We start from the raw sequence: 24,639 nt of genomic DNA, 5'->3' as shown, positions 1-24,639 counted from the left end.
ATGTAGTGGTCCCTGCGGCGACCCCATACTGTATGTGTATTCCTCCACAATCAGCTCCTCTGCGGACAATCCCGTGTCTTTCCTTAGACAGAGCCCGCTCTGTCGTCTCTGCTGGTGTTCTTTCCCCCCTATAACTAGGCTGAAACCACCCCAGAGACTGCCGTATGTCATACAACCCTGCTTGGCTAGTCCATATGTGTAACCGTCGCAGTGCCTCCCTCCGGGGTAGGATGTGGCTTTCGCAGCGTTCCCTTCTCCAAGCGTTTCTCCAACGCTTTCCCAGCGTTATCCAATAAGTCACACTGAGTGGGTCTTGCGGAACAGCAGTGACGGACCTTCTCTGCTTAGAGCTCCTACTTCTGCCCAACTCTCAGGCCAGGAGGCTCAAGCGGAGCGCTGGAAGGGCCATCAGCCGTGGCGTTTTGGTAGATATCCCCATTCATCAGAATCACTTCTGACTCACGTCATAGTGAGCTGACAAAGGGGAACGTCTCGGTTATGTATGGTAACCCTCGTTCCCCGAGGAGGGAACGGAGATGTGAGTCCCCTCGCCACAGTTGCTGAGCTTCCGCTGTACGGCCGAGTCACAGGTCCGGCTCCTCAGCGGAAAAATAAGGATGTGAGGCACCTGCTCATTATATGCTCGTGCCGCGATGCATGGCAGCTGGGGCAATTATCGCATGCCAATTTGCATTGGCTCATTTAGTTACACTCAAAGTAAATAGGCTCTCGCAAGCGATCCCCATTCGTCAGAATCACTTCTGACTCACGTCTCCATTCCCTCCTCGGGGAACGAGGGTTACCATACGTAACCGAGACGTTTGTTTCCCTCTCATACTTACTGTTTGATGGGTTGTTTTTTTGAAATTTTGTAAATTAGTTTTCCCCTAACACTTACTGGTAGATGCTTTGATTTTTTAAATGTTGCAAATTAGTTTTCCTGATATGTATTGTACAGTGTAGGGAAGCTCATGACTTCATTTGTTAAATGATGTGACATATCTGTGTGAAGTAACAATGGAGCCCAAAATCTAAGAACATCATTTGTTACTGTTATCACCACAATAGTGGAATTTTTTTTTTTTCAGCTCTCAGATAACATGAAACGTATAACACAGAAGGCCTGGAGAACTTCATACCTTCTACTGTGGGGCTATAGAAGAGAATGTCAAAAATTCAATCAGGAAAAAATTGTCTGAACACAGACCTCAATAACTTGCAGGTGATTTTCAAAGAACGAGTTGCCTGGAATATAAATGTCCCCCACTCAAATTCAGACATAGCAAGTAATTTAACGCTAGCTAGAAAGACATAAGTGGATCACCTGCTTGAAGGGAGTTATTTTCTTTTTATATATATATATATATGAACACGCCTCTGTCGTGTTCAACTTAGTATTCTGTTCAGGCCTGCTTTATTTGTGTGTATATTAAGTATGGTGTCATTTCTTTCATAGCCTTTTTCTATATGTCCTTTTGAGTTTGATCACATGTCATTCTAGTTGCTTACTCTGTTTACTCATGCTATAAGAAATAATATACAATAAAGGTTTTTGTATGATAAACATTTCTTTTTTCCCACTGAGAGAGGTTATTGCTTCTTGACTAAAAATTCAGCCTGTAGTTAAAGCTTGCTCACCGACGGTGCTAGAGAGATTTACACTGCATTTGTGAACATGAAAGGACCCTCATTTTACATGCACATATTCAGAGAACCTTCCTCAGCTCCACAGCCTTTGAACAGCCATTAAACAATTTATCACTGAGCAGTTAATTTCTTTTCTCTAACCCTTGGGACAAACGGTATTTCTCAGCATTGCACCCATAAGATTTACACACATTGACCACTCTGAATCTTGTTGCTAATTTATTTCTGCCTCTTTTCACATGACTGTAAATGAAAACTTTGCATTTTTTTTGAGGCCTTTCCTCTCAGGCTCGAAGGGTTAGTTTATTTGAGTTTGTTTATGTGTGTTCACTCTTGCCCTAAATCACGTTGGTTTTTATTTTCTTTCTGTAGTTCCTCCAGCAATCCATGAGATGAAAAGTCACGGGGTTCGACCCGGTCAGATTGCCCTGCTGAGATGTGAGGCAGCAGCTGTCCCCTCTCCAGTCTTTGAGTGGTACAAGGGAGAGAAAAGGTAAAACCAAGAGTGATAGACGATAAAATCATTCATTTCATTAGCTTAGCTGTACAGTGATCATTTATCATACATGCATGTTAAGTGAGTTTATTTGTGATTCAGAATGCTCACTACGGAGAATAATGATGGTCAAGTCCGCCTTTTGTGGCAAGTGTGCCTTTGCAAAAAGATGTAATATTCTGATCAGTATTCATTTGCAGTCACTACATTTGTTGAATCCACAGAATAATTACTGTACAATCAAACTGTACACCAGTTTTGAGAATTTTGCCTAAGGTTTAATCACTGAAAGTTGATCTAAAGCTGAATTACAGTCTTTAGTAGTGTTAGTCTAATAGCTATGGATCTGCAGCTTATCAAATATTACAAAGTGTCTTATTAAAGAGTCTTAATTTTGAAAGATAGTGACTCTTGGTACAGCATAAGCTCATGAAAATCACTTTTGCAACTTAACCATCATTTTTAACTTTTAATTAAAGTCATACACTTCTGGCAAAAATAGTCTAACTTTCTAAAAGAGCTCTGAGTCAAACGGTAACATTTCAGCAATACAAAAAGATGTCTTGATTTATCAGTCGATAATTGTATTATTTTAAGAGTTGGCATAAATAAAATAACAATTTATCCGTCTAAAGTGGTTTTGGAGGGCAGTAGGGCACAATTCATTTTTCATACCCAAAAAGTGCTAAAATGAGGACTCTCCAGAAGGAAATACTAGTGTTTACAAGGCATTGAAGGAATAGTTTTAAGTATGCTTTGGTATAGGCTTTGGTTCTATGGAAATGAAATGTTAAATCACATCTTTAACTCTTCAGTTGTCATGACAGTCTAGTCAACTGTGGACAAGTACATAATGTGACTTTCTTTTTTTGCAGTATAATGATGGCTACAGATGGTTAAGTAGATGTAAGAGAGATAAGACCAATCACAATTCAATATGCAAATGAATGCAAGAAAGAATGCCAATCGCAATTAAGTATGCAAATATTCATCACTGCAAGCACACTGAAAACACTGGCACACTGCTAACTGTTCCAATTTATTGCCTTTTCGACCTTTCTCTGGAAGTGTCAGTGTTTCTTTTTAGGATTTTTGTCATTTTCTGTAAACATTTTAGAAATTGTATTTTTTTCTACTGTATTGTAGATGTGATTAAAAAAGAATTTCTACGTCTCCAATTATTTCACAGTTGGAGATTTTCAGAATTGAATTAAAAATTTCATAAAGTATACTTCTACAAAAACAAAAAAATAGAGAGCACACTTAAGGCACAAACCGTTTTTTGTATGGAGTCTAGCTGAATAAATAGCAGAGAATTGTGTAAATGAATAAAAAAGTTTTGAGGAATGATTCTATGATTCACTATAACATTTCAGTGTTTCCCACACATAGACTAATTCGTGGCGGTGCGCCACAGAATCAACACCGGCCGCCACATATTAGGGCTGTCACTTTTTATTCGATATTCGAATATGCATTCGAACATGACGTGAAATATCCGTAATCGAACTATAAATAAACTATTCGGTTTTTAAAGTGCTATGTGTAGCACATTTTTTACAGTCTATGATTAGACCGTTTGTTTTTTATTTTATTGTTTGCCATCTCATCCAGTAGCGGGCGCTCTAAACGTATTGTAGCGTAGGCCCATGACCAAATCAAGCGAATAATAGCCAATAGCCACCCTGTTTTGAAAATGGAAGATAACGCACAGAACGCCCAGCCTGAGCGGACAATTACGACCCCAACTCATCTAAAAAGTAGTGTCTGGAAATATTTTGGGTTCTACACCGTAGATGGTAAAGTAACCGTTAAAGATAAGGTAGTTTGCCGAATTTGCAAAAAACGGTTTACTTACGCATCCTCGACATCCAATCATCGCGCTCACCTGTCAAGTTACCATCCAAATGAAGCAGTGGAGTCAGAGACACAGCAGATGGCCAGGCGTCCAACATCGTATGACTGCATACTTTCTTGCACAACCGTTCGGCACCTTTTTTTCCATGTAACGTTAGCCTAATTTTGTGATTGGCTATGCATAGTGCATAGTGGCACTTCATATAGATTAAGTTGATAACCTGCTGTTTCAAACATTAAGTCAAAAATAATTTTCTATACATAATATATACTATATATACTATATATATTTTCTATACTATAATAATTTTTCTGTTTATGAAAAAAACGCTAAAAAAAGCGTTGCCTTATCTTCTCTGAAAAGCGTTCCGCACATTCAGCTGAAATAAAAAACACTTTGAATAAACAAAAAAAACCTTATCCAGTGATTAAATGTTTTCTGTGTTGACACATATCTTGTGCGATGTCCTAAACTGCTGGGATAATCACACAACGCATGCCGTGGTCCGCTAATGACACGTCTGATTCCGCGAACTAATGACTCCTTTGAACCAATTCCATTTAATGAATGGTTAAATCAATTGATCTGTCCAGCACTGAACTCATGAGATGTCTGTTTCCGTGTATAACAAATCGGTAACACTTTAACACTTTGTTGGGTCCGAGTCCACCTTTGTCGAGTCCGAGTCGAGTCCAAGTCCTTACCAATCAAGTCTGAGTCCAAGTCTGAGTCCAAAGGGGCCCGAGTCGGACTTGAGTCCGAGTCCTTAACATCTGAGTCCGGCCGAGTCCACAAAGATTTCAATGATTTGAAATTGACCTTTCACAAAGACTCGCCCCTCTTAGTTACTGTTGCTACGTCTGACAAGCCATTCCACTCTCACTCCACACATCATGTTCTCACACAGTGAAAAATATATTGCGGAGCAAAGAGGATACTGACAATGTGCCAACAGACCAGGTTCCTTTTGGAATAAAATAAAGTCTCAGCTTTAAAATTGTCATTTTTGTGAAATTCAAACAATAAATACCATTTTGTGGCGCTTCAATGTGTAGCGCCTTAGTTCAAGCAGCATGTGAACTGATCATCTATTTTAGTTATAGCACGAATTAAACACGAATGAACATTAGAACTGCAAAAAGATGTCAATACACACCTTTTGGTTTTGGTTTGGTTTGTTTGTCAGACAAAAATGGTGGATATCTGCATTATGATTGGTCACATTATTCAGAATCTGCAAGGTAATGCTCAAGAATGCAACAAGATGCATTAAGAGCCAGGGGTAAACGTTTGAGCAAGAAAATGGTGATGTGTACATTTTTCTTATTTTCTTTTACATTTTAATATCTTATTTAGCCTCTGAAGGGCAGTACTAAATTAATTAATGAATTTTTAAACAAAATAAGAACAATTTACACCAATTTACACGCCCTGGCTCTTAATGGATGTTTCCTTCTTGAGCATCACTGAATGTTTGCAGCGTTTGTAATAGTTGTGCCTGAGTCCCAGTTTGAAAATATGGATCTCAAAATCATACAATCACTGCTTTTTAAGGAGTCAAATAAGCAGAAGATGCTGGAAAAGCAAAGAATGTGCAGGAGCTGGAGGATTTTTCTGAAGACCATTGGGCAGTTTAGGCTAACTGTTCGGGACAAACAAGGGACTCATGAACAACCATTACAAAAAAACAAACAAAAAAACAGTTGTGGATCATTCAGGTAATGAATCAGGTAAAAATTCAGGTTAAAAAAATCAAGTTAATATGTAGTTTGTCTTGTAGTTTGTGTTTGTATTTTGTCTTGTATTTTGTGTTTGTAAGCTTTTTCAGGGCAGTAAAAAAAAAAAAACGTTTTTATGATCCTTATTATTAAAAAATAAATAAAAAGAACATTTTGGAGGTTCTGCAAGGTCTATGTAAACTTATGACTAAAATGTAAATGTAACAAAAATCATAACATTATTAGACGCCAAAATGTTGCTATGGTTATCACGTTCTCATATTACTATGGTTACTATGTCAAATCATCGCAATTTCATGACTCACAGGACTATAATTTAGCGGGTTCACTTCCACATTTAAATGCGGTTATCACTCCTTAAACTTTGCACTGTGAACGTAACCACTGGTCCTCTAGAAGCATGAAAAACAAAACTATTATTTAGATTGTCAATAGCGCTCCCTTTAAGCCACTTACTTACCGCGTTCTGCACTCTCACTAAAACTCTTGAAACACTGCATTTGATTGTTTACAAACAGCCAAATTAATGAAATGTGATGAAATGAGATCAGAGCTTTGGTCAAAAGAGTCATCTTATATTATTTCCTTTGATACAAGTCTACTTCTGAATGATGTATACAGTCATGTTAAACTAGAAATGGGTACAAACCTACAGTATGTTAGGAATATCTGTTATACTATCTTAACCCTACATTTAATTGTATGTTTGTATAACCTCATTACTATTAAAGAACATTCCAAGTCTTCGCACCAATCAGTGATGACTCAAGTGGTGGTTCTTGAATTTAAATACCAAATTACCCCATTACCCGTCATTTACCCACTCTTGCTGAGTACGATCTGAATCAGCAGTTCACACTGTGCTAATTGTAATTATAGGCTTCACTCAATTTATTCAAATTGCAAAGGAGGCTTATTGGCATTGGGTCTGTACTCTGCTTAATCTAAGGCTTTACATTGAACATTGTTGCTAAACTGTCTGGTTTACTGTATTTTTCTGAACTAACGGTAGTGAGGTGCAGGGAAATAGTAAAAGAGAAACCATTCAAGTAATATTGAGGAAACCAACAGGTATAATGCAGAAAAATCATAACCTACCTTTTACAAAAATAGATAATCATGAAAAGTGATAATCATATTTTTATAATGTATATGTATATAAATATAAAGGTAGTTGGGTCTCGAAATTATGTTCCTTTGTGATGGAAAGCACTTGCGAAATTAAATTGCGACTCCCGAAAACATTCCACTTCCCAGTTGCAATATGTAATTGCTTGTACGTAGGGATGCACAGATGTATAAAATAAATTATTTTCACTATCTGCCATTGACCAATTATTTAAAAACAGCCAATGATCAGGGCCTATATCCTGTCAATCAAAAGGGCGCGGAAAAACGTGTCAGACTGCAACTCATACTGTGGCTGCATCTGAAATCGCATACTTCCCTACTATATAGTAAAACAGTATGTGACAAAAAAAAAAAGTATGTCTGAATTCACAGAACTCATAAAAGAGTAGGCAAAAATGACCCTTATGACCTACTACTTCCGGCGAGTGTTCTGAAGTGTGCATATGATGGACTCTTTACTATTTTATGAGGCCACTGGAAAGGATTTATGAATGGCAGTGAAGCGACACAACTGACACTGATAGGTCACATGATAATGACAACATGGCGAATGTAGTACGTCCAGATTACATTTGTACTACACACATTCATAGACAGAACATACTTTTTTAGCGGTCGTGTGAAGTAATTATTTATTCAAAATAAGTACCTATACTCAAGAGAGTATAGGATTTCAGTGTGAAGAAAATGTCTTGTGTTAAATTTAGGGCTGTCAAAGTTAACGCGACAATAACACATGAACAGTTAAAAAACTATTTGACCCTATGAATCACCTGTAGTTTTTCCTACACCAAAAATACATTATTTGTATCATGCCTACCATTCAATAATTGCAAAGAGCTTTGTGCATTGTTACTTCTGATAAGAAACAAAGTGTCAGCTTTTCAATTCTGTCCATTTTATCACGAAATTCAAACCATAAATGGCGTTTTGGCGCTCTAAAAGGGTTAGTTCACCCGAAAATGAAAATTCTGTCATTGATTTCTCACCCTCGTATCGTTCCAAACCAGTGAGATCTTTGTTCGTCTTTGGAGCACAAATTAAGATATTTTTGATGAAATCTGAGAGCTTTCTGTCACTCCATAGACTGCTCCTCCATGTCAGTGTGCTATAACATCGTAGAAGACTGACATGGAGGAGAAGAGATTGTTGAATAAAGTCATTATTTGGGAGGGGGTTATATTGGGGTTGGGGGGTTTGCACACAAAAAGTATTCTTGTCGCTTCATAACATTAAGATTGAACCACCGTAGTCACATGGACTATTTTAACAATGTCTTTACTACCTTTCCGGGCCTTGAAAGTGGTAATAACGTTGCAGTCTATGGGGGGACAGAAAGCTCTCGGATTTCATAAAAAATATCTTCATTTGAGTTCCGACAATGAGCGAAGTACTTGCGGGTTTGGATTGGAACGACAAGAAGGTGAGTAATTAATGAAATTTCAGTTTTGGGTGAACATCAATAAGCTTGTAATGTCACATAACACTGCATTTATCTCAGGAGAGTTACCAATGTTCACAGTTCGTTAGTTAGCTGTAAAAAACACTAGAGAAGAGTTTATTTATGTTTGAATAATTTTGTCATTAAAGTTTTTATGAAAGCTACTTTATGTGCAACTGAGCTATGTAAACATTTCAACAAAATATTTTTTCGGTCCTCACAGATAATGTTCCATAGTAAAAAAATATATATACATAATAACTGAAAAAGGTGTATTATGCCTGCCCTTTATACATAATTATTTAATGAGCGTCACTTTCCTCTCTGGACTTGATTCATACAAAATAAACAAACAGTTACCAAAATTTCAGTCAATTTCCAAAATTTACATAAATGATTACAAAGGTGTATATTTGAGTGTATTATATCTGAAAATAAATAGCAGTTGAATATAATGGCTCTTTTGTTCATTTAAACCTTTAGTATAGTAATCTACTAAATGAGAGGTTTCCATGTAGTATTAGGAGAGAAAATCAAACTATTGGTATTGGCAGAGAAATTTAGTATCCGTTCATCTCTACTTGTAAGTAAAAACAGATTGATTTTTTTTTTTTTGTACTGTGTCCTATAACACTCAGATACAGTGGTAGCAAAGGTCTTTTGTTTTAAGAAAAGTTTTTGTTCAAGTAAGTGTCAGCAGGAGACAAGCTATTGGAGAGTTGGGGGACAAAAGGTCAGCACATTTACCTGTGAGAGTAACATGGATGACCCAGAGTCAGGACTCTCAAGAGCAACTGCTGCTGAACTTAAGACCTCGACAAAGCTACAAGCCATTTGCAAATTTTTCTGCTTCTGATTTTCCTTTTGGCAATTCCCTCAGGATCAGGGACAATTGTAACATATTTTTACATTTTCCTTCATAACTCACATCCTACCATATTTCTACCTGCCATCTTTTGGTGTAAGAAACATTAATATGTGTCAAAAACAGAAAACTTAGACGGGTAACCTGAAAGACATTCACAAGAAATGAATATTTTAGTCAAATAGTAATAACAATAAAACATAGTATAAAACAAAAAATACAGCAAAGTAAAGTAGAAAAAAATAGATTTAAACAAATCAAAATAGACAAATGGTTTATATCTACAGTACAGTATGTAAACCTACAGTAGAGTATCTAAGCATACAGTATATGGTTCTTAAGCTGAAATTTGTTTAGTCAATTAATCCCTTTATGTTTAAATATATACTACCGTTTAAAAGTTTGGGGTACAGTAAAATTTCAAATGTTTTTGAAAAAAACTCTTGTGCTCAAAAATACAGTAAAATAATAAAATTGTGAAATATTATTACAATTTAAAATGTTTATTTACATATTTAATTTTATTCATGTAATGGCTAAGCTACATTTGGTGCTCAAGAAAAATTTCTTATTATTATCATTATTGAAAATGTTGTGCTGCTTAATATTTTTGTGGAACTGATTTATTTATTTATTTTTAGAATCTTTTATAACAATACAAAAGTTCTACTGTCACTTTTGATCAATGTAAATCCCCAAACATTTGAGACACTGAAAATATTAGTAAACAATTTCACATTTAGAAATTGCTAGTAAATTTTTACAAATCATTACAAAGGAACGGCAAGTAACACATTGAAATAAAGATGCAATTTTTACAGTGTAGGGTTTCTCTTGCACAATTTTAATCAACCATTTTTTTTTCAGTTCGCTTCAGATGAATTTTTAAAAGTACATATATTCCGTGTAGTCTCTCGCCATGTATAAATGAAAAGAGAAAGTGCTGTTAAAATAGTTTTTGATGGATGGATTGTTAGCATGTCACACTGCAGCACACCGTTGTCACTGCTTGACATGTCATGTCAACTGATGGTCTTATTTCCAGGATTAACATGGGCCAGGGAATAGACATCAAGAACCTCAACTCCAGATCAGTTCTCACAGTCAAGAACATGACACAGGATCGCTATGGCAACTACACCTGTGTGGCTGTCAACAGGTTGGGAACAGCCAACGCCAGTGTGCCTCTGATTCGTAAGTAACAATCATTACTGTCCCCTGGTTAACTGTTGTCGAGTTTTCACCCATCTTTAAAACAAATGTTGCAGAGGAAATGTGAGAAGATGGTACTCAAATAGGTCATTGATTTGGAGCCTGAAGTTTTTCTGTGAAGCATTTTCAAAGAGCTATCGCTCTTAAAATGAGATGCAATTGCTTTGAGCAGTCTGTTTGAAATGCTTAGTGTTTTTCTGTTTCAGTGGTCACTGAGTCAATAATAAAAGTGGGCTAACAAGATAAACAAATGAGGAAAAAAAACAACAACAAAAAATAGTGATAGTCTTAAAAGTGGCAGATGGAAAAGTTGAGTCCCTTGCTTTTAAATGAAGCATATCAAAGGCCCAGCTGAGATGAAAATGCCAGCATTTTTCACGTTCTACTGAAGACCGACAGTCTGTGATGCGGGAAACCCAGAATAGACCAGAAAGCTGCATCTTCTCCTCCCACCAGAGTTACTTCGTTCTTATTTTCCTCATTGCTAATGAAAAGGAAACCTACCCTACTGTGCTCCTAATGAGAAATGGCAAGCAATTCCTCCACAACACGCACATCTCCACATCTGTAGAGATTGCAAATGCAAGAACTGGTCATCATTGCCTGGGCCTAAATTACTGTTATAATATTGGTCAATAACTATTGATGAAGCAAAGGTGGATTCAGGGACACATTAATATTTAATGGAGGACCTCAACCTCAGAGACAAGGTGTGGAGTACTAATCAAAGTGCAGTGTTTGATTTTCTCCTCAGCATGAAGAAACCTATCATTTTGCTCTATTTTTAGCCTAGCGTATGATTTCCTCCCTCATATTTTATACCTAGAATCGATTGAAAGTGTTTCTTAGATTATTCCCACAGGTTTGTTTTGTTGTCTCTGCATCCTAGACATGCAGTATCCCTAGCCGACCACTGTAGAATTAACTACTTCCCCCCTATGGAACCGGCTGGGTCATTTTCTGTACTGTACGTCTGCCAACATCAAGGTGATTGAGTGCTTTTGGCATCTACAAAGGGTATTTAGCATAGTGAAATGCTCTTTAATAGCAGCTCCCATTAAAGGTCCTCTGTGGCAAGGTGAAAGTAAAGGAGGTAAAGGCCATTATTCCATTTCGATAGGACGTTTAGGTAGGACTTGCATGTCAAAATTCATTGTTTTGTTTTTTGGGACTAAATGAGGGATTGATTTTGAAATATTTGCTAGCATTTCTTAAAGGGATAGTTCACCCAAAACCAAAACTTAGGTCATCATTTTCTCACCTTAATTTTGTTCCAAACTGTATGCATTTCTTTCTTCTGTGAAAGACAAGATTATTTGTCCCTACAGTAAAACTCATTGCGATCCAATGTTGTTTTGGACACCAATGACTTTCTTTATAGGGATAAAAACATTTGAAAATTGCTATTTAATATCTTCTTTTGTATTCTGCTGAAGACAAAATATTTAACAAGTCTGGGTGGGATGACATGAGGATGAATGCATAATGACAGAATTTTTGGATGAACTTTCTCCAAAATTAACCCTCAAAACAGGTGTTTTCATTGTCACTATCTGCACTGGCCCAGTTTTCCCACTAAAAGAGAGCTGGCACACTAGTCTCAACTCCATTAGTTCTTTATTGGCCTGAATATTTTATTTCTCATTGTTTTATGCTTCACGTAAAGTGTATGTTTGAATGTAATCCTTAACAGCAGAATTAGAATATTAACTGACATTATGCTTAAGAGATTAAATTTTCATTAAGAAAAAGTGCACTTTCATGAAACGTTGGCGTTGGCATGCACTCTGCTAATGACGTTAGAGTCAGATACACTCAGAGATCGAACCACATGTTTAAAACTGCATTATTTAAGCCTTTCCAATTGCCAAATGACCCCAATATAGCTAATGGCCTTGGTTGCAATAGTCAGAGACAGATTCTCTTCTGTAGATATAAAAAATGCATGTCAAAGCATCACACTCAGTCATCACACTTTGTTTTCCCAATGTCTCAATGGGAATTCATTAGTGTGGAAGATATTAACTCTTAAGGATGTGTTTAGCACTTATTAGTAACTGACTATAATGAAAATAATCTCACAGAATGTTGATATTTAGTGCATACAACTGGGACAAATGATTGCGTGAATTGATGAACAGCCATGAGTTTCTCAGCATCGTGCTATGCTGTCACTGTATAGTAGTTGATATTTTTCCTTCAGTGAGCACACACTCTCAAACGTGACAATGCAAACTTGCGGTTTTGTGAGGTAACAAATGTCTGGCAGTTAGTGTGTGTCTTTTGTTTAATTTCTAAAACCTTCCTGACCATTGTCTGCGAACACCAGTTCACTGAACAGTCTCTTTTAAAAAGCAAAAATCTGCAGGCACTGAGGCAAAGGTGATCAATTTAACAAACGGTGTGTTTTTTGGGGGGGTTTATTCTTTTTTATGTTGCTTTGAGAAAAATTGGTGATGCGAATTAGATTGACTTGACATTTACGTGGCTCTTTCTCCATTACTTACTGTCATCACATTTGATTGGACTTTTGACCCCTTTGCACCTGGCATTAAATTGCGTTTTCGGAGATCGGATCACAATCGGATAGCATTTGACCTCATTGAATACACCCAGGACACATTGTGATCGTATCACTGAAACCACATTTTGAATATGGTCAGGGACAGCTATAACTACAGTATGCAAGACAAGTAGTGTGAGAAACATATGTTGTTTGATCATTTTAATATAACATTCATATCACAAAAACGCCTGTGGCAAAAGCTCTTTTTGTCTTACCAAGTGCTGTGTTTTGGCTTCTTGTCTTGTTTTTTATTCTGTTTCACTCTGTGGTCTTACGATTTGGTCACCCAATTTAATGAACAATATCCAATGAATTGTTCCACTGCACTACACTTGAAATCTTTCATTTCTCTCCCCAAATCCTTACTCTCTCCTGGTCTGTTTTCATGTGGGTGCTTTAAAACTTTATTTCCCACCCTTTTCTTCACTTCTAATCCCTATTAGCATCCTTTACTCTTGGAATGTTTCAAACGCAGCCAAATGGAATAGACCAAATTACTTTTTTTTTTTTAATCTGCGAGCATTTTGATTTATCCATGTTTCACAAATTTGGTGAATGACAGAAAAAATTGCAGTTAACACAACCTCTCTAATGTAATGCACTGTACAAATGCCGTTCATACTATCCGGATACCATTGATAAGGGCAGGTGTAAAAGGGGCCAATGCGTTCTTTATTTTGCGTTTATGAGGGTCTACATATTTTTGGGATATGTAGGTGAACAACCAACTGTTAACTTTGAATATGCTGTTTTGCTTTCAGTTTGTTGATCTGAAAAGTGTACGTGTAAAAAAAAAAATTCATGTTATGCATATTGATAAATGCAGCATGTTTTTATAGAAACAATGAAATGTAAATACATTAACACAGCCAAGCTTTCTCTTGTTATGTCTTACATAACGTAAACAAGTTTGTATGTGTGAGGTAAATGTGTCTTGCACTTTGTCTCAAGCAAGGTACAGTATATTGTGAACCTGCTTTTTTTAATAACTGGTGTGTTTTCCTGTCTGAGCTTTTCTGCAACTCTTTCTTCTACATTTTGCTGTCCTGACTGTAAGGCGCAATGCTGAGAAGCAAAGATTTTGTTGTCCTTAATTGGCAGATTTCGTCTGCTCTGTAATCCAAGCTATCTTTCCCCCCTCATTTTTGCTTATAGCACAGTGTAGGCTTTGCCGAATAATCTCCTCCAACCTGTCATTGGAGTATGACTAAAACACTCATAGCCCGAAGAAGCTCTTAGCCTTTCTTGATAAAGCCTCCACATCTTCAGCTGGCACCAGCTAATGGAAGCCTTGTTCATTTGCCATGCCTATCAATCATAACCTCAGTGTCATCTTTTCATATCTCGCCGTTTCTTGTTGTTCCGGTTTTCTTTTACCACTCTTGGGAGTTTTGCCGGATGTTGTTGTCGTGGTTACTATAATGTATAGTCACGGGGTGGAGGCATAAAAAAGGATGAAATGGAAGGTGAACTAGAACAGAAGATATGATGTCTATTATTTCTCATGAATATCGTTTTTCTCCAGACTGGGAAACTTGTGCATTCGTCTTGCCATTCAACCAGCCCTCCTGATCCTATTCTTATTTCCCCATCAATCATAAATCAGGTTGCCTTCCCCCACAAGCACCTTTACATGCACTGTAAAGAACTGCCAAATACAGACTGTGCACAGTTTATGCTGATACATTTAAGTGCTGTGTTAAGTGCCCATGGATTATGAATCTGATTGGCTGGTATATGCACCATGTTATTCCAGTTCTTCCGAATAGGCTACATTTCAAACGAACTTATAGACAACACTAATGTAGTCTTACATAGCCAAACCTTTGACTATGACGTAAAGTCTGGTCCACATTGCAACTATTCTGGAGAACACTGGCATGTAAAGTGACTAAACACATTTTTTTTGTGTAAGAGTTCAGCGCTGTTTGTAACATTCTCCTTAATAGCTAAAAAAAGTTAACCAAAAAAAGCTAAAAATGGAGGCAAATTATGGGATCAGCCTGGTCAAAAATAATGATTATTTCACAGACATAGCTAGAAAATAAGCTCATACAGTTCAACTCATGGATATCAAGTTTACTTTCTGCTAAGTGCCTCTAACAAAACTCTGGAATATCTTTCAGTTTTGATGCCAGTAGCTTTGCAAACTTTGGTAAATCCGGTGATTTGATCTTCCTAAAAAGCGCTTATTGTCTCAGCCTTGTAGACTCAACTTTGTGCCCTTAGTCCCAGAAGCTGCATAAAACCAGCCAATCAGATTAGAGCTTGCCAGACAGAGAAAGTGCTTTCCAGTTGTTTTGTGCTTATGCATCAGACAGTCGGTGAACGAAGTGGACTGTGGATTTGCAGTCTGAGGCCGAGACTACAAATGCTATTACATTAACCCATTTTGTTGCTGTTTTCTTGATGCACATACTGTATGAAAGATTAATGTTATACTGCATTTTCTTGTTGAGGTTTCATTTTGTTGTCTTCATTTGCAGTGGTTTTGAAGTCCTAATGAAATTCAGTCCCGTTCTGAAAAGGACAGCTGAACAGATGGACTGACATTTGTCTTTCTCATTGACTTTTATCTTGTATTACAACAGTCATCATTTTGACGTCTTGCCGCCTCGCCATTTGCACGCTGAATGTGCGGCGAGCAAGTCCTTGAAATATAAGGTGTTTGTGATGCAAAGAGTCTGTTTTGGCTATAAAACACCTCCTGTCCAATCATTAACGGAGACAGCGGTTAAAACCGCCTGGAGAAATAGGCAGTCCTTACGATGCGTCTGACCATGCATGAAAGATAGAAGGTTTAGCCGTTCAAGGATGCAGCCAAAGTTTTTCATCATCAGTATTGCAGTGTGCTTTTAAATCAATCATTAAGGGGATGCCATAAAATAAATGAATTAATGCACAGCTCATAGTCTTGTTTTACTCTCAAAATGATCTAATAATGCACAGCAGAGAGCGCTCTACTTGTATCTTGGCAATTTACATTTCTGTGAATTGTATAGAAGCTGGGGGTTTCTCTCTTTGTGCATTTTAAAGGAAAAAATAAGATGTTATTATAGAAGAGGTCGTCCAGTATACACATCATCAGCTTTTATGTGGATGCAATGCAGGCTACTCCATTGTCCTATACAGTACCTGAAGATTGTACGTCATGCAATACTGTAATATAAAGACTGAGAGCTCCACATGGAAAGAAATCTCACAAATCGCATTAAGGTGTTCATCCAGTATTAACAGAGGGAGAAGAAATCTTTTTAAGGTTTTAGAAAAACTAAGAATATAATTAGTAACATGATCTTTGTTTCAGAAGAACCATTGTTTTAGCAAAACTAAAACTATTTAGTTGGGATTCTCAACTAAAATTACAATTTAGGCCAAGTTTGCTAAGAATGAGAAACATTATATTTACATAAAAAATTTAGCAAAATATGAATGATAAAAATATCTGAAAGGAAGCCAAGTATTTGTACCCAGATACTAAAGTATCGATACTAAAGATTTATATGTTTTAAAGAAACAAGGATTTTTTCTGATTATTTTGTTATGTAGTTATTTATTTAGTTATCTTAAACTGAAATCTAGGAAAGTCAAAATGAAAAATAATGTAATATTCTAATCAAAAATTACAACCATCTGTAATCACATAAGTTGTAATTCTAAGGTTAGTGTAGTTCTGTACCAAGGAGACAACAGTGTCAGTGAAGAGCATGCTTGAGGTATGCGTAAGGTAAATATTACTTTTTTTTATTGTCTCTCAGTTGTAATCAAGTTGTAATATTGTCAAATTATGCAGAAAAATAATTGTAATTGTGTGTGTAGGAAGCATAAAATGCTAGCTATGAATGTTGCTGGCCATTTCATAGCAAAAATATCCATTCATCTATTATTTTTTACAACTGCTTGTCCAATTAGCAAAAAACATCAATGTAATTTCCCATAAAGAATAAATTGGGCTTTGAGATGTGGTGGAAATAATATGTATGGATGGGAGATAGTTAAAATGAAAGAATTTTCCTGTGGTATATGTATGTATTTACACTCTTGGACATAACTACAAAGTAGGCTAGATAAACTAGCGAAAGTGTGTTTTACGGGATTTTAATTTCTGAAATTCCACAGGGCCAGAAGTAGAAAGTAAAAAGAAACTCCTGGATATACAAACCAAGGATAAACCTATATGTATGTGCATGCAATACATCTATGAATAAATAACTCTTTGTTCATAATCTTTAAAACGTAACTCCTTAGATAAACCTGGTTGTATACCCTTTTATTTACTTTGAAAAGTCAGTTTATTCCCAAAGTGTGCATTGTGCTGTCAGTGGTGATGATTGCTCTCAGTTGCATACCTGTGCACTTAACACAAACGTCAGCTGAAAGCGGTAACACACATCCCCTGTGTTTTTGCTTCATACACACACTCTGTCTCAACACTGGCAACGTCTCAACTCAATTTAGCAAAGGGCTTACCAAAGAGAAGCCTCTGTTGAGGTCATTACACCCCTTAATCACAAAGTCATTCTTACTGTAACGGAGTCACTGTAATGTTGATTTGAACAACAAAAGAGAAAACACGGATCCTTTCTTCCTTCAGTTCATCTCTACTGTCACAAAGGATTTTGGAAGGGAATGATAATTCTTTTGACAAATGTCCAGATGGTTTGTTTGTGACTTAGTTTGAGTCTTTTCTTTCTTAAAAAGCAAATGACCAGTGTCTGTCATCCAACCACTTGTATGTTGTCATATGTTATTCATTCATTGTTCATTAATAAAGGCTCATTAAATTTGATAAGGCGAGCAGAAGTACACCAAACTATAATAACATATTTGGTTGCTTTTAGTATTTGAATGTCATTGCATGAGATTTAATCAAGTGGAAATTTGAAGAAAAATAACACAAAGACCTTTTTAAGCAAAACATTTCACAAAAGGAAGTGTGCCTGGTTTTAAACTATAATAGAATATACTATAATATATATATATATATTGGCATCGTTTATTAATTGTTCCAAACCTGTGTGCATTTTTCTTCTGTGAAACACAAAATAATAGATTTTGAAGAACATTGGGCTCCATTGGATTACATTGGGTTACATTGGACCTAATGACTTTAATTATATGGACAAAAACAAAATACTGAGAAATATCTTCTTTTGTGTTCCAAAACTGAAAATTCTGTCATCATTTACTCACTGTTTCAAGCCTGTATGCTTTACTTTCTTCTGTAGACCATAAAAAGAGAAATTGTAGATATTTTGTTTGTTTGTTTCTCTCCATACAATGTCAGTTGGTCATTGGTAACCAAAACTGTTTGGTTCTTCAGAATATCTTCTTTTGTGTTCTGCGGAAGAAAGAAAGTCATACCAGTTCGGAACAACATGAGCGTGAGTAAATGATCACAAAATATTCATTAATGGGTAAACTATCCCGTCAGGCTAAAGTTTGTGTTTCATTGAACTCCATTTAAATGCAAGTCAACATGGAAGACTTGAAACGCAAGCACATGCAGAGAGTTTCACCTTTTGATGTGTGCCCAAGTCCAAGTTTGGTGAACTCTGACCTATCATAAACATCTTGTCTCAATACAAATAATACAAACTTCAAAGCTGCATGTTATACTTTATGCGTTGTTGCAGGAAAGTGGAGTAAATGGTATATTTTAACAATTACATTTTTATTAGAGATCTATTGTTTATTAGAAGTTTTTTTAAATGCTTGAAATCTTGCTTGAAAATGTATTTTGTGTCACTCATTTAATGTGATGAACTACACCTGTGGTAACTTAAGGAGAATTCACTTCATACATCCACTAAAAAATTACCTTGAGACCAGCTGGTTAACAGGAATATCAAAAATGGCTAGGAAATTTTAAGTTGGCCACTTTTGTTTGCAGATGCCAATTGACTTGATATTTTGTATAATGCAATGACATTCACACCTTTTTAAGTGTCCAAATACTTTTGCTTTGCATTCGGCATGGATCCATTTTGTATATTTTATATTTTACTTTATCAGCAGATGGAAAATGTGGAAGACAGAGGTGTTTGTGTATATCTCCCCCAGATCTAGACGTTAAGTTTTAATTACCATCGGTTAAGTAACTCGCTGGAGAATATTGAGCATATATGAGATTAAAAATGGATTGACATTAAAGTCCTGCTTTTAACATTTCCCAAAAAGGGAGCTGAGGCAATTGAGAGAGTATGATATCTATTAATAATACGAAAACTATATTACATCGTCATGATTAAACGACTGTCTGCTAGGTGCAAATTTAATTTCATGTGTTAATTGAACTGAGCTTCATTCCGGTCCATTGAATTGAGTGATGCTTAGAAGCTTCTAATTTGGAGTATCAAAGATCAGCGATCATAATAAGATTTGAAACCGACTCCGTCAAAACCCCTCTGAACATAAAAACCGAACAAGACCTGATTGAACGTTACATTTTGATCAAGATGATGAACCTCAGCAGGGATTTGTTTTATTTTGTGGTGTGAAGGGCCCTTTTATTGCCCGCTGACCACAGAAGCGTTTTCACACCCCTCTCTCCAGTCTTTGCATGTTTTTGTTCTCTTTTCCCTTCTTTTGGGTCTTCATTATGTTAATAATATATAAATGTCCTCTTTTCCCTCTCCTTTTCTTTTCCTGTAGCAATTATTGAACCCACAACAACTAGTGCTGTCTCAAGTCCAGGTCAGTATATGTCACATGCTGTTCGCAGCTCAGTAAGGGATCCGAAATGCTGCACTAACCAAAAATGACCTCTTCTTCATTGCAATTTCTCCTTCTCTCGATTGGCCAGGATGCCTGCTGGCGTTCAGCTTTGTGTGTCGTCACTTTATTTATTTTTCTAGGGCTGTCAATCGGTTGTTGTTGTTTTTATCATATTATTTACATTATGTTGATTAATTCATCACATATGAATGTTTGTTGAAAAAGCTGTTGTAGCCATGATGTAGCTTCTAAAAAAGTAATTTATAACCTAAATATAAATTTGCATTTACATTAAACAATGCTACAATTACATATAATGTTTTTTTCGTATTTTAATACAACGCTATTTATTAAACCAACACTACCGTTCAAAAGTTTGGGGTCGGTAAGATTTTTAAATGTTTTTGAAATAAGTCTCTTCTGCTCAGCAAGTCTGCATTTATTTGATCAAAATATGAAGTGTAATATTATGAAATATTAGTACAATTTAAAATAACTGTTTTCTATTTTAATATATTTTAAAATATAATTTATTTCTACTATGGTAATGCCGAATTTTCAGCATGTATGCTTTTAATTATGCATAATTACTGAACATGCAACTAGACCAAACCATAATCCTAATAGTAAGTACATAATTAATACTTATGTATAATTACACTGTAACAAGGACACCTTAAAATAAATTGTAACCAACTTTTCTTATTATTAACAGTGTTGAAAACCATTGTGCTGATTAATGAAAATGAAACCATGATGTTGTTTTTATGACTGTTTTTCTTTAATAAACAGAAAGGACAACATTTATTTTAAATACAGTAGAATTCTTTTATATTATAAATGTGTTTACTTTTGATCAATTTAATGCATCCTTGCTGAATAAAAGTATAATTTTCTTTAAAAAAAAATAATATTTTGAACAGTAGTGTAAATGTATTTCTAGGGGCTTTCGCACCAGATAGTTCTAGGAACTTAGTTCTAGGATGTAGCCACCAGGATGGTTCCCCGAGAACTAACGGTTCCCATAGGAACGTTTTCCTGGTTGCATTCGCACCGCCAGTAGGACCTCTGAAGTGACGTAAGCCATGCTTGTTGTTGTGATTTTTATATTTATTTCAAACAAACAGTGCTCGCATTCTCCATGTTCATTAGTTTACGATCTGTCTAACATGATATTAGATAGAACTGTTACACATAGAAAGTACACAGTAATGTAAGTAAAGGTTAAGAAGTCCATCTGTCACTGTTTTCTATGTTCGTAGAGTTCGTTTCTGGAGTAAATATATAGTCTATAATCTGTGTATAATCACAGTTTTTCAAAAAAATGGCGGGTGCCGGTGTTTCGCATGCGTTCGGCCAATCAGCGTACACTAACGTCACGGATACTTCCTGTAGTGCTGGTTTAGACCCTACTCTGAAGTAGGAGCTAAACTAGTTCCTCCAAAAGGAGTTCCTAGAACTAAAATCATTCCTAGTTCCTGCGGTGCGAACACACCAAAAACCGGGAACTTCCGCCAATAGTTCTAGGAACTATGAAAAGGTTGTGAAAGCCCCTTATTTAACATTTTTGGCTGTTTAAATTGTTGACCCTGTCAGCCAAACTTGGTTCACACCGAATGCTCTTACTTTCAGCTCACTCATTGGTTTGCACATTACAAGTTGGTGAGCAGTTTACCCGGATCATTTTGAGTCTGACATGTCCAAAACAGATGGTTCTCGGTTCCATGAGTTGTAGACTCGAGAACCACCTGGACTTGATTCAGTTTTGTGAACCAGTTTAAATGAATCTTTTAAAAGATCCAAATCAAAATAATAGCAAATTAGACATTACTAAAAAAAGATGCTTTTAGTTTTTTTTTAGTTGCGTTATTTTCTTTATGCGTTAATCACTTTAAATTAAAAACTGTTAAATTGACAGCCCTAAATTTTCACTTTCTTTCTTTGTGTTTCTTTGTGTATTATTTCTTGAACTTGTGGCATTGCACAGTACAGCACTGACACCCCTCTGAGCGAGCACTGTGGCGTTATGGTGGGCACTGTCATGTGTAGCGCTGGGGCGAGTGGCTTTCCTAAACGCTGACTGCTTCTCTCTGGCTTCCTCATTCTCTGCTTTAGCGCGGCTGCATGAAGGGCAGGATATTGATAATACGCCTCCTCGACATCCCTCTTTTATTTGTTGTCTGCCATTTTCTCTTCTCCTGAGCAGCAACTGATTCCGCCGTCTCTGAACGTCTCTCACTATCTATAGCGTCGCTGTGTTTTCACTGTTGTGCTACTTACTGAAATCACAGACCATGATATTCTCTATCTGGGGAAATGTGGAGTGTGTGTGTGGAGGGGGTGGGGTGGGGGGGGGTGTAGTTGTAGGTGTAGTTCACCCAAAAATGACAATTCTGTCATTATTTACTCACCTTCATGTTGTTTCAAACACATTCTTATAACACAAAAGGAAAAAATTCAAAGAATTGCACTGACCGTTGTTGGATATAAATAACCGGATATCGGATATGCTCATTTCTTCTATTTTCACATTTAGATTACCTTTGCCATTATCGAATGTTCACTTTGTTTTCTTTAAAATCACTAATTTATTTACACTAGCTATGGACACCTTTTGTTTAAACTGGAATGAAATCATTCCAATTGATGAATCCGAACATAGTGTTTACGTGTGACAAACGTCATTATGCCATTTCGATTGCATATGCTTAGAACATTCCAGATTCGGTTTTCAATCTGATCAAGTGTTTACATGTACTATTGAACGGATTAGAAAAGGTTTAAACCATCATATACAATCCGAAATGAAATTTTAATCCGATTGGCGTGGTTTCATATGACTTTTTATTCTGACTGTGCAACTAGTCCGATTACAGTCAGATTATTAGGGTCCTTGTCAGGCCTTGTCTCAGTTTCAATTTGTACCTCCACTCCCAAAACACATCAACTTTAACCCTTTGACGTGAACGATCACACCAAAGTGATTAGAACTTTCAGTGCATCACATGATCAACTGCTCAATTCAAATGTGCTTTGGCTGGTGCTGATCCAGAAATAAACTAGGTAACTATAGTTTACTCAATTCTTCTCTTAGTTCACTGGCCACCATAGCCGCAGGGACATATTTTATCATGGGGGGTGCTTAGGGCGGGATTTGATGTTACAGTGCGATGCCGTGTTGGAGGATTTAAATAAAATCCTGATATTAAAAAGCCCAAACAACACTTACAAATGAACATACAAATGAATGAGGACAGAGTTATGTGAGAATGCACAGAACTCATGATTAAATAAGTAAAATGTTAAAAACACTGCATTTTCACTACACTTGATAACCTTTCACAGGTGAGAATGTGTTGGCTGATGTTTTATATATTAACTCAATATTACAGGTTTTATACTATGGTAACGTTTTAATGTTGTGTTAGCTGACGCCTTTGTCTTGTAGTATTGTGCAAAATCATCTGAAGTCTATTGCAGGTATAGATATTCAGACATGCGTCTAACTATGGTTGCTGACACATAGTCATCTTGCTCTTGAGTGTTTACGGACCGGTGTTTTGAGCATTCCAATATGCCGGCCGGCCTGCTTATGTATAGCGGCCCATAGAAACAGCCACTAATGAGGCATTTATGTACATCAATGTTCAGAACAACCAGTAGATTCTTCACAATTTCTCCTTTTGTGTTCCACAGAATAAATAAAGTCCTTCGGGTTTAGACCAATATGAATGTGAATAAATGATAACAAAGTTTTTATTTTTGGTTGAACTATTCTTTTAAGACATGTCTTTTGAAAGCCAGTGTGAAAATGTAATCTCTAAAATGGGATACATTACTTCCCCTTATGCTTTCTCTTTAACACATAAACTGACATACACGGACACAATGCACACACTAACAGCGTGTGTGATGTGTTGTATTGCATGGCTGCTCTTAGTAACCACAATGAGTATCATTCAACGTTACAGATCTTAATGCATTTTCATACTCCATTCAGATATGCCACTGTATTAGTAGGTATACCATTTGTATGGAATGGATATAATTAGCCATGGGGTCCTCTCACTGCCAGAGTTTAGACCTTTGCCAGTGTGTAGCCCTTAACTTTCATTTGATGCAACGCTTGCAGAACAAATGACAATTTCATGGTCCACTGCAGTAGCGGCAGTATCAATCGCTGAGATAAACTGTCTCGACGTCCCACTGTTCTTGTTTTGTTCCAAGTTCCAAATTGTATTTCTATCTAGTTAATTTTGTGATGTCCTAGTTGAGCGACTTGGCCGAGAGAGGACAGTTTGAATTCCTCACAACAGGTGCACTACTTATTTGACAAAGACTATAAATGAATTGATAAATGCTAATTATGTTTTGACATCTCTTCACAGGAGGGTTGGATTATGGGTATTCAGAAAGAAGCAATACATACGGTATGCAAATGAAATGATATATAGAAATGTATATGAGTATGCACAAGGGAAGACCGAGGCAATTGGTTTTCAAATGGCTTTCGAGACGAGGGTATTTCCTTGTAAATGTCAGGTGTTACATGACTTATGTATGTTGTAATTTTAATTTATTAATTACAACATTTGTTGATCATTTTGTTTTTCATAATTGTTTTATTGATTATTTTTTTCTTTAAAAAGCCTATAATGGCAGGTTATATTGTGACAGCTTATTGCCTCTGCTGTAGGGGCATGTTGTCACAAAATAATGGTATTTTTTATCCTGGCCAAAAACGGTGGGATTTGATTTACGTTTAATAGCTTTTTTGTAAGAATTTAAGATATGTGTCTGCAAAAAAAATTGGACCCACCTTTGTGTAAAAAGTGTAACTATTAGCCCCAGTCTTCCCTGTATATGTATAAAATTAAAACATTGCTCAATAGCTATTAAATCCATTCTTTACTTTGTATGTGTGAGATATTTCATACTTGCCAGAATGGAAACAGGAGGGGATGTTA

The 24,639-nt window shown here is 36.3% G+C and overlaps 1 protein-coding gene across 1 annotated transcript in view; it reads left to right on the top strand.

Moving 5' to 3' along the window:
- negr1 (neuronal growth regulator 1) overlaps positions 1–24,639 on the top strand; it is a 132,091-nt gene that overhangs the window by 65,824 nt on the left and 41,628 nt on the right. The window contains exons 5-6 of the mRNA XM_084129807.1: positions 2,020–2,140; positions 10,223–10,371. Of these exons, the coding sequence (XP_083985933.1) occupies positions 2,020–2,140; positions 10,223–10,371 (270 nt within the window). The remainder of the gene's footprint in view (positions 1–2,019; positions 2,141–10,222; positions 10,372–24,639) is intronic.

This window comes from Abramis brama, assembly GCF_963993115.1.
Source record: "Abramis brama genome assembly, chromosome: 11".
Taxonomy (NCBI): domain Eukaryota; kingdom Metazoa; phylum Chordata; class Actinopteri; order Cypriniformes; family Leuciscidae; genus Abramis; species Abramis brama.
This window is presented reverse-complemented; position numbering and strand designations above follow the sequence as displayed.